This window comes from Glycine soja, chromosome 18 (genome assembly GCF_004193775.1).
Source record: "Glycine soja cultivar W05 chromosome 18, ASM419377v2, whole genome shotgun sequence".
NCBI classification, from domain to species: Eukaryota; Viridiplantae; Streptophyta; class Magnoliopsida; order Fabales; family Fabaceae; genus Glycine; species Glycine soja.
In genome coordinates, this window is record NC_041019.1 from 1,167,002 (window position 1) to 1,178,698 (window position 11,697).

Sequence of the window (11,697 nt, forward strand, 5' to 3'; positions counted from 1 at the left end):
ATGATATCTGGAAATCAAAAAGATAAGATATTATTAGATTTTACTTTAAGAACTATTGTATATATCCATACTCAACTCAAGAGTTAGGTAAAATATACTTTGATGCTCTAGAACAGCCTTTTTTATGATTAAGCTTTGCTCCAAAATTTATTATTAAACATCGGAGAAATTTACAGCAATGAGTCATAAATAATCACATAAAAAAATTTGACACTACACTTTAGTCCAAAATCGTAAGATTTGGATTTATGAATCTTCTTTTTATTTATATGATATTCAACTTTTTCATTTCTATTCTATGTGTGATTTTATAGACATAGATAACCATGTCCTGCGATGAGACATACACACTATAAGAGAAGGAATACTTGCCATTAATGCTTTTGTATTATTATCTTTACTTAGTTGTATAGTTTTGTATCCCATATTGACTTATTTTGTAATATTTCTTGTTTGCTATTTTGTATCACTTAATCTTATGCTGATTTATTTTGATTTCTTTATTATTTTCAACTTGTATTTTATCAACTTATTTAATTATTAAATTTATCTAAAACAAATAAATTAATCATAAAATTTAAATAAATCAATAACATTCATAAAATATATTTTATTCAATGATTTATTCATTTAATAAAAGTTATTAAATTATTAATAAAAAAAAATAAACACAAAAAAACTACAAATTAAAAAGTGTTTTTTATTTTGGATTTCGATTGAAATACATGACGGATAAAATAATGTTTGTTGGGTAGTTAATTGACACAAAGAAGTGTTAAAAAAAGTGTAATAACATTTCTCTTCACAAACACTTATTCTTTACTAATGCTTTGGTGTTTTTTATCCCAGAGTGATTTATGAGTAGTTTCCATTTGGTTTTTTTCCGTTGAATTAAAAAAAAAAAAGTGTAATAACATTTCTCTTGCATTATTATTGTACACAATGAAAGTTAGTTTCCCTCAAAAAATATTTTGTAAAAAAACAAAATTAAAATAAAGAGCTGTCTGTGCAAAGAGAAAAATGGGAAGTATAAATAAGATGGGTCTTCTGAACTTTTTGTAGTTAGTTCATCATGCATGTGAAGGGGGCCAGGCCCAATTAAAGAGTTTTTCTGTTGAGGCAGAGTTGGGTGAGAGAAGGTTTTTTGTTCTCGGCCATGGAAGAATTACGGAAACTCGAGAAAGTACAGAGCATGCTTGAATTCATGGAATCACATTCACGGGGCGTTTCAAACTCCGATCAACACTCTAACCGCTTCCTCGCTAATTTCATTCTTTTCTTGATCGAACCCTGCGGAGACCTTTCCATCAACCACAAGTGCTCCTTGCTCTCCCACTTTATTCCCACTGTCAGTTCCACTTCCTCATTTGAATTTGCATTTGCATTTGCATTTTCATTTCATTTCCCTTTCGCTTTTGCAGCTCTCATCTGCATTCCTCGAAGACGCGTATCAACACCACCTTTTCACCACCTCTAAACAACAAAATTCTGGTGGTACTGCACTGCTATTCTATCGCATTCATATTCACATGTCATTTACCGAATCGAATATTCTGTCTCGACAATCGCTCTTTATTTGGCTCCTGTTCAAAGAATAGATGCAACTATTGGTGGCATTGCCCAGCTTTGTTTTGCTGAGCTGAGAGAATTGTATGTATTAATAGTACTTTTCTTTCTCTGAAATGGAAAGAACACTAGCTGAAATTGGTTTTATACAATAGATTTCGTAACTAACTGTGAAGCATATGTACTTTCATTTGCTTCACATATATGTATTCCATAATACTCTTGGATAACTGATACTAACTATCTATTATTGGGGCTGGCATTAAATGCCTTCCACTGCTGCATTACCACAAACAATGTGTACTGATATTCATATAATACTTTTCATGTTTTTCCTTCGTATGTTTTGTTTCACGTTTTCATTCTAATTTTGTGACATTTTTTTTATTTTTTCTTTCACTTAGGTTTTCAACAAAGTCTTGTTGGAAATTCTTTGCTTAGTTGCAATCAGATGAAAGAATACAGTTTGTTGCAAAGATGTAATGAAAACGCTGCCATGGTCGGGCTGGATTCCATGCAAATGGCAAATTCTACACTTGAGGATTTTGTAAGTGTATATTAAAATAACATTTTTGCCGTGATCTTGGCATTCTGTTATAATGCTTGACTAATTTGGAAAATGTGCAAGTAGTTGCATATCAATTGGCAGTGTAACAATCTTGGAACACATAAACTCTATTGGTATCTCAATAATTCCAGCTTTATGCCATCAATTACCATATTGATTAACAGATGAATAAAGTGGCATTTATCAGGTCTGCATTGCAGCTTTTTACACTACAAACAATTTACTATAGTAATTTAGTGGAAGACTTGATACTATTTAATGAATATGCCTTGCTATCAAAACTTGCTTTGTGATTCTGATGTTAATTTGAACTTTCCTTTTTCAGTGCAGATCTTATTTTATGTTTCACGGATTGGATGTAAGCAAGCCACAATCAATCTTCAAATACTTACCTATTCTTTCATTCACAGAGAGTTATATTTATCAGGTATATGCTAGATTGATGTTATTAAACTGATATCATCTTGGCAAAGTGGGCTATTTTTTTCTCTCCTAGGAAGCATATGTTTTGACAAAGAAATTGTTCATATTTCTTAGTGTTACTTTGAGAATTAGTGATTTATTCCAATAGTAAGTATGGAATCTGCAAAAGCTACTATTTGTGCTGAGAACCTGTAGCTGTTATGATGCAGCTAGATAAAATGAATGAGAAATTGCTGCAAACACCATGCAATGGAAATTGTGTATTTGGAGAAAAAGATGAGGTGATTGATTGCATTTGATAATTATTCAGTGGCAGTTTCAATGTTCATGTTTAAGTACCAACTTTTAATTTTTCTCATAATTTAATTTTACATGTAGAGAGAAACTAAAGTATTGGTTTCTTGCTTCTCAAATGAGCCAGTTAGACCACTTGTTTCTATTCTTGAACACAAAGGCCTTTTGACAGAAAGGTGTGTATTCTGCCTTCTATACCTTACATTTCCAGAGGAATAGTTAAGGTTGATTTTAATTTGGTTGAATCTTCTTTTTGCTTGATGAAATAAGGATAAGAGAAGAACTTAGACTTGGAGAAGAGTACTGGGCTCTTGAAAGAAAGCTCTGTTCTGCACTAACAAACAAAGAGGAGGTATACATAATTCATGTGCACTTTTCATTCTCTTCAGAGAATGGGTATACATTTATCCAAATCCTTTTTAAAGTTTCTTGTTTGTAATTTAATAAATTATTTGATACTCAGATTCTTGTTGAAGATGTGATGAAGGCTATTCATTTAAAGTCTTTTGATTATCGAGTGCTGAATCTTCTTCTCTATCAACTTCAAGGGACTAAGGTACAACTGATTAGCAAACAATGCTTAGTGGATACTGCATTATTCATCTAACTCTTGATGCATGCATGTGTGCACACGCATGGTTTCTGAGTTAGGCACTGATGGCAACATAAATTTCTACATAAAATTTCATAAATATTGTTAGCTATATGTATGACTTTAGGATAATTGTGTTCTTCTGAATCTGTTTGAAAGGTGGAGGAGTTGCATATGGAATTTCTCTCAATTTCGGAGTTCCTAGTGGAAGTTTCTGATGATCTGTAAGTACTATCTTTTGTTTCAGTTGGTGCTGGATACCATAACATTCTGTACATGCATTCATATTTAATACTTGAGCAGAATTTTGTTGTTGCTCCTAATATGGTGCCCTTTATTTTTCTTTTATACTATTTTAAGGATTCATAGCTTATAGGTATTCAGTAAATTCATTGACAATACACACACACACACACACACACACATATAATGAATGCATATAGATACAAATAAATGCCCACATTATATTTGTAAAAAAAAAATGATTGTATTATAATAATTGCTTTTGTATTTCCTTCTGCAATGTATCCTTTCTACAATAGCAGTAATAAATATCTTTACCAAACTGACAACAATAAAAATATAAATCCAATCTGTACCAAAAAATCGTTCTAAGACAAAAATATATATTGACATCATCACAATTTTCTGTTTGTAGTTATCAGACATAATTGTTTTTTTTTTACTGTAACTTTTGAAAGTTGTTCCCCATCACCATTTTCAGATAAGACCAAACTCTTTTTTTTTTTTTTTGTAGCTTCTTTGCTGTTGTTCAAGTTTCATTTCTGTAATTACATATGCATGTATAGATTTCATTCTTATTCTAGTTTTTTCAATTTTATAATGTTATTCAACATAATCTTTCTGTTCCGATAATTTTGCAGGTATGATTATGAGGTGACTTTGATAATCCAAATTTTGTAACCACCATCTGTTATACTGTTTTCCAAATCTTAATTTGATTGAAGGCCTTTGTTCAGGATGATGTTTTAGAGAACAATTTCAATATTTTGCGCATGTTTATCCGAATATATGGACCTTCAGCTGCCCCTGCTATGCTGGTGAGTATGTCAAACTGTTTACAAATGGTGCTGCTAATTTATATATTTTCTGATAGAATATTAATATGCTTTGTTGAAATTTGTTGGTTAGCTGATAACTTCCTGGTAACAATTCAAATGTATTAATTGAACCACCTCCATGTTGTATACAGTGGCGATGGGGGAGATCAATATCCACCTATTATTAAAATCAGAAACATGTTAGGAACACACTCTTTGACACTTTTTTTTTAACGTACACTATTGCTAGATGAAAGCCCATTCTAGTCCTACTAAGAGAGAGTGGGCCCATATTATTTAGTGGGGACCAGCCTGAGACCTGTGTTGAAAGAGTGCCATAAAGTTTACTACTAACATTTTTCTTGAAATTTGCTGATCTACATTCTACAGTCAAATAGTTACAGTATGATTCAGCATTTCACATTCTTAGCTTTCATCTTTTCTTATGGGATTGTTGAACTAAATTACCTAAATTAAAGTAACATTTTGCTTCTTAGTGTCATGCATAACCTCAAGTCACAACATGGAGTTTGGACTCAAACCTCGTTGACAATGCATGTGCAGAATGAATAGTGGAATTATTCTTGTTAGAGCCTTAGAAGTCATTGGCATTTCTCACCTTGTATCTTGAGAGAAGAAAAAACTTTCATCAATCTAATTTTGATAATGTGATGCCTTCATCTTTTTACACAATCAGTATTGTTTATTTGTCTGTATGGGTGAGTTTGTTTATTCTTACAATTGGTGTAACCATAGTTTCTATATAACATATGCTTGTTTAATTATCTTTAAGATATTATTATGTCCAATTCTGAATTCCAGGCGAAGTGCATTGGTGAGGCTGAAGACAAGTATGCAAGTTTACTGAAATCACTTGATCCACATCTCTCTCTGAGCTACCAGAAAAGATGTGCAGAAGCCACTAAAGAAGGTAATTTGTTGGAGTCAGTCAAGTCATTCTAGCAGTATAATTATACCATAATCGTGTGCTACCATTATTTATTGGCAATTGAATTTTTTTAGGTGGAAAGGTATCAGAGCACCCTCTTGGAACATGGAGTATTCCAACCGTGATTCAAGATGAGGAATTGTATAGATTAAAGTTGAAGTCAGATATTTCGTGAATATAACTTTTAACTGTGTTTCTGAGGTAATTCCTCCAGTATAACATGACGAGTTGGAGTTGAAATGTTGAATGACGCACTCATTAAAGGACTTACAAAAAGGTAAACGTAAAAAAAAGTTTATTATGTTATATCGATTATATTTTTCAAACATTTTTATGCTCTCGCTCTTGAAGATAAGTAACCAAACTTATTTTTTTTTTTAAAATCTTAATATGTAATTTCGACTCACATTTTTTTCTTCTTATTTTTTGTAGGGTGTGCCAGGCCCGTGCTATAGTGCAACGCATGTGCGCGACACATGAGAGTCCCAAGCTCCCTTTCAAAAAAGTAATTTAATTTTGACACACCAAGTAAAGCTGAACGGATATTTCTATAACTCATTCTGATTTTATCACTTGCCACCGATGATGTAAACTATAGTGTGTGTTTGGATTACCATTAGGAGCTTCCAAAATGGACATTCATACATTCCAAGGGACAAAACAAAAAAGCAACTATATTGTAGCTTTGGGCTGAACGTTGACAGCATGTTTGTTTCTCCGTTCCCAGCCTTCAAACTGTTTCAAAAATTATTTAATTTCTAAGACATAAATTATTTAATATAATAGTAATTGATTTAAAATACTGTTTACAAGAACTAAATTAATGCCATGTAATAATAAAAAGTTGCATTAAAAACAATGAGGTCAATCTTTGAAAGACCATATATATTTTTAAATGAAAGACCATATTTAAAGATGGTATAAATATGGTTTTAATTCTTTTTTTTTGACAAAAATATGGTTTTAATTCTTACATACGCGCTGGTTACAGCAGGTTTGTTTCTCCGTTCGCATTCCAAATGCATTGAACTGTGACTTTACACGCACAGAAGAAATCGAAAATTTAGTACAGAATACGTTTGGCTAACTCAAAGCTAAGGATAAAGCCATTTGTATGACACCTCTTTTCTGCATCTGTTCGTACCTGTATTACGTGAGGAAATTAAAGTATGCGTGGCTGCCTGGCTGGAAAGTGAAGCAAACAAATCGTAATTAAATTTAAAGTATTTAACGTTATTCTGACTGTGATGCTATTATTCACATTGCTGTCTATCTATAATCACTCTTGAATTCGGAGTTGCTGGTGTTGAGAATGTGAATCTCAGTACTTTCAATTTTGGGTTGTACAATGGGCTCATTCTGATTTACATACATGATTTTGTATTAATATTTTTATTTATCAAATCATTTTAATTTATGAGTTGCTGGTGTTGAGAATGTGAATCTTAGTACTTTCACTTTTGGGTTGTACAATGGGCTCATTCTGATTTACATACATGATTTTGTGTTAATATTTTTATTTATCAAATCATTTTAATTTATACCTATTTAATTTCTGATTTATCACATTTCCTTAAATATACAACTAACATGTTTCCTTGACTTAAGAGTCAGAAGGGACATACTAGAGGCAGCATGATTGTCCTTATCTTTTGCTCCACATTTTTTGTCTGCCATTTACAAATAACTGAATCCCCGATAGGAAATCTCAGGAAAATTCTAGGAAACAAAATATTATTTTGCTTGTTTTTTATGATCCTCAGCGTTCATTTGGTGACTGTAAGAATTAAGAAGAAAGACACTATCCTGTGCAAAAAAGTGGAAATATTTTACAGTTTTAGCATAATTTTTTTTTTATCCTCTCTGCGTAAAATGGTATCTACACGTCTGGTCACTCACTGTCACTATCCCTCTCTGCTTCTCAATGCGATGTCAATGATCCATTGACAGCTTTGGCTAATTGCAAGCTGTGGAATCACAGCAAGGAATCTCGAAAGCTGAAAAAGGAAACTGAAAAACAAAATATTTATATGTACCCTTAAGCTAATTTTGTCTAAATCTTTATGATATATTTTCTTAGAACAGTTTCTTTAATCCATGAGAATCGAATATCGTGCCAGGGTTTAAAATCTTTATGATATAAAATGCTGATGATCTAGTAAAAAGTAAAGACCGAAATGAATAGTATTTGTTATAGATTTCAGAGAAGCACAACTTGATTATTCTTGATTAGGATCCAAAATTTTATCAAGCCCCACCACCCGTATTCACCCTTCATAAATATTAAATATCGCACATGAAACTTCAATATGTACGAGTAACATTTATGAGGGCAAACTAATACATCATTGTAAGCTCTTACTTAGTCAATATCTTCTTTCACACGACTCTGTTTATGAACAAAGTTGAGTTATTTTTTGTCTTTTAGGTTAAGTGGATTCATTTTCTACACCATGTTAACGCCACTCTCTCTTTTTCGTTAGCAGATAGCACCCCTTTGCTTGCATGAGTAGCCATAATCCGGTGGAAAGCCTCCTAATTGTGAAATGTAAATAGTTAAGTAGTCAAAGACAGTCAATACTCAATCCCATGATGAATGATACTCCAAAAACTGTGACGAAAATTAGATAGGCTAATAAATGCCAATTTTAACTACCACCTGTCATTGTGTGTTTTTAAATTTTACCCACTCAGACACACAAAAAATGCTTTCACTTTCAACCCTGCCACTTTATAATCAGTCTCCAACTACTAATAGAACACTGGCCAAGGGGTCCTTGATACTGATGTGGATTCTCCCATTTTGTTTACCTCTATTGAACTGTTCCTTTCACTTTTTCTGTCACACTCTGCACCCTCTCTCACTGTCCTGTTTCCACATGGCACTATACTGCCAACACACACACACACCCTCTAAGACTTAAAAGCATTCATCACTCAAAACGCTGAAAATAAGTTCTTAAAACCATTTTATTTTTCCCCTCTCTGGGTTGTGTTGTAGTATTAGTATCTCAATACTTAGTTAACATTTAATATTAATATAGTGTGTGTGGGTGAAGATTGGTAATGACACCAAGAAATGACATGATACGCATTATTCATGATCATGGCTTCATTCAATTCAATTCAGAACTCCACCACCCCAATCTTGCTTATTACTATTCTCATTACATTTCTACTCCACCATCTTCTGTGCCCAGTTTCTTGTTTCAACCAGCCACAACATGCAATTCCTCCACCGGTAGGCTTTAATTAAAGCCATAATTTTGTTGTTGTTGTTGTGTGTGTGTTGTTTGAAAATGACTAAGTTGGGTATTATGTTATGTGAAGGACCCTTTATGTGAGGAGAAAAACAGATTAGGTTCAATGCCTCCTACTTGCCACAACAAGTGCAACCGGTGTCATCCATGCATGGCAGTGCAAGTTCCAGCCTCGCCTAGCCATGAACGAGTTCACCCAGGTCTTGCCCCAACTGCTGCAATGGAAGTTTTCTTTCTCCAAGGTAACAGGTACTCCAATTACAAGCCATTGAGTTGGAAATGCCATTGTGGTGACCACTTTTTCAACCCTTAGAAATTGTAACATTCTCTTGGAGATTATGAATCCCCTCACCTTGAGTTGTAAAATGGAAATTGCCCCTCTTCTTTTCCTTTTTTTTGGTTTAAATTATGGGAATAACTTAGATATTGTTTTTTAGATGTTGTTTGTACTATTCTCTAATTAGAATTAGATAAAGTAATATTATTTTATAATAAATATTACGATTATCAAAGAAGTAAAACTTTAATTCTGATTAAAGAATAGAAAGGAAAAAAAATAATCTAAGTTTTACCCTTAAATTATTTCGGATGTTGTTCTTTAAGGGTCAATGGGATTGCTTGGGTTGCACCAGATGAGTCATTTTCGTCAGCATTGATTGTGTGGATTGGAGTTTGATACACTTGTACAGAATTTGTTAAGGACCTGAAATCTCACTTTATGTTTGTGTCTAAATTTTGTGAAAGTTTTCTTTCTCTCTTCTGTGATAATTTTCATACTTAATGCTCCTTCTGGTCAATAGAGGCTAAAGCTAACTTTGGTGTCCAGGACCAACGGCCAGATTGATTGATGAAAAGTAGGTTAATTTGTGCAAGTATTATAAGAATATCCTACGTCAATTTTTTTATATTGTGACAATTCAATGTTGTTCATCGGAAATGTTTCCCTTATTCCATTTTATTTTCCTGATAACTCTTTTTCTTGTAGGTCCGTAGTTAAATTGTTTCGTAATGACCCTAAGCTTATCTTTCGGGTCCGCGTTAAAGAATTATCAAGGCCCACCAGTACCTATAGCTGCAAAAAACTTTCACCCAACAATAATTGATTTTCAATTCTGACTGACAAGAGTACTGCTGGGCCACTAGGCCCATCTTTAGTAAACATTGTATTTAATTTTTTTTAAGGTTTTAATAAAATAAGTAAAAAGAAAATAAAAGGGTACATCCTTTTTCTAACAGTCACGTTAAAGTCTCCATGAATTCGAGTTAGATAATTGATACACCCACCCATTTTAAGAAAGCAAAAAAATTCCAATACCTTTTCTTCTTCGAAAGATCTTAAAATTTATTTGAAAAGATCAACTTCTTTGTCATTTTGGACTGAGTATAATAAATTAATCTATAAATGTGAATATTATAGTTTTTTTTTCAAACAAAGAACTATTCATATTTAGTTAAACAAAATTAATGTATACATTGTTCCAAATATATCATCATGACAACATATAAATATCGTATAAATTATAAATTCGAATAAGTTAACATGTAATAAATGTTACGAGTAAAAAAATATTCAATTTAGACTTACTTAATCAACCTTCATTATTATTACTACTCATTATCATAATGTTTTTTATTTAATTAATATATTTATATTAAAACTCAGTTGTTATTGAACTGTATACCCATTAAGATTGATGTAATAACATGGGTTGAGTAGTACAATGAGGTCTTAAACTTAATCATCATTGTCATCCTTATTTTTTTAAAAATATTATTATATAAAATATAAATGGTCACTTTATGAGTTTAGTAGTTTTTTTTACTTAATATAATATTGGTATGAAATATTTATTACTAAAAATAATGATTAATTTTTGTCGAGAATCATAAGTACATATAATATGAGTATTTATCTCCTCCCATGATTTGTTTCACACGTCAGTTTTAAAACTTTAAATCACTTGACACATAAAATCTCTATCACTTTGATCAATTAATGTTAGTATGAGTTTAGCAAGTTTGTCCTTTGAGAAAAATATCTTAAAAGTCCAAAACAAACAAATAAACTTGGGAATTTAAAAGAAAAAAAAACACAAGGTTTATAACACAACATTGCTAACGTTTATTTGTATTTATAGAAATTTGAAATGTGTTGGAACAAAAGTTCAATGGGAATAAAAGTATAATTTTCCTTTGTATGAAAATAGCATATAATTATGTTTTCTTAATATGTTACAAGTATCATTTGGTTGGAGGTAATATTTTTCGAGTAAAATCACTATAGATACATTTCAAAGAATAATTGTGGAAGACTTGAAACAAATATATTTTTAACTTCAATCTGCATAGATCAAAACTACATTTTTTGTTACATGACATTTATGTAAAGAATCCATCAGTTTTGTTAATCACTAATATTCACCAAGGAAATAACTGACAATTTTTAGTGAAATTTTTTCTTTCAACTACCTTTTTCTATCTATAAAACTCAATTGCTTAGGAGATCGAGCCCATGTAGACCTAGTTTACATAACATTTAAAAATTATTTTTGAACACAATTTTATTTTTTATTAAAAAATAAAATTGTGTTATGGAAGTACTTTCTAAAATATTATTTTGTGTACCAAAAAGTACTTCTCAAAAATGTTAAACAAATTCCAAAAAGTTAAAGCAGAACACTAGAATCATTAAAAACCCATACAAAGGAAAAAAATTGTAAAATAGTAAAGCAATTGAAGTGGATAAAATGTTTAATTGATATCATTCCTTTAATTTGGACAACTTTACAAAGGGCTTCGCTACAACTTGGACAAATATAAGATCTAGCCACAAGTTGTTACATATATAAAATGAGAGACATTAACAATGTTGCGTGAGTGGACAAAAATAAAAACAAGGAAGAAAAGTAATTAAGAGTGTAAACATACTACATTGAAGTTTAGAGAATGAAAAAATCCTAATGCTAGAGCAAGAGATCAAAGGG

General features: G+C 31.5%; 2 protein-coding genes across 4 annotated transcripts; both read left to right on the plus strand.

Annotated features, from left to right (window-relative positions):
* Positions 1-1,056: 1,056 nt before the first annotated feature.
* LOC114395597 lies at positions 1,057-6,172 on the plus strand. 3 transcript variants are annotated; one of them, XM_028357421.1, is made up of 14 exons: positions 1,057-1,348; positions 1,422-1,494; positions 1,971-2,113; positions 2,460-2,561; positions 2,767-2,838; positions 2,936-3,027; positions 3,122-3,203; positions 3,315-3,407; positions 3,603-3,667; positions 4,328-4,340; positions 4,424-4,504; positions 5,327-5,435; positions 5,528-5,730; positions 5,886-6,172. In XM_028357421.1, the coding sequence occupies exons 1-13, from the start codon at positions 1,157-1,159 to the stop codon at positions 5,626-5,628; spliced, it is 1,218 nt and encodes a 405-aa protein (XP_028213222.1). In that variant the 5' UTR covers positions 1,057-1,156; the 3' UTR covers positions 5,629-5,730; positions 5,886-6,172. The 3 variants fall into 3 exon arrangements, with proteins under 3 accessions (XP_028213222.1, XP_028213224.1, XP_028213223.1); XM_028357423.1 differs by having other exon boundaries at positions 1,283-1,348; positions 1,422-1,650; positions 2,465-2,561; XM_028357422.1 differs by lacking the exon at positions 1,057-1,348 and having other exon boundaries at positions 2,465-2,561.
* A 1,915-nt stretch (positions 6,173-8,087) lies between these two features.
* Positions 8,088-9,079, plus strand: LOC114396113 (EPIDERMAL PATTERNING FACTOR-like protein 1). Its single transcript, XM_028358009.1, has 2 exons — positions 8,088-8,694; positions 8,784-9,079. The coding sequence occupies exons 1-2, from the start codon at positions 8,554-8,556 to the stop codon at positions 9,024-9,026; spliced, it is 384 nt and encodes a 127-aa protein (XP_028213810.1). The 5' UTR covers positions 8,088-8,553; the 3' UTR covers positions 9,027-9,079.
* The last annotated feature ends 2,618 nt before the right edge of the window (positions 9,080-11,697 follow it).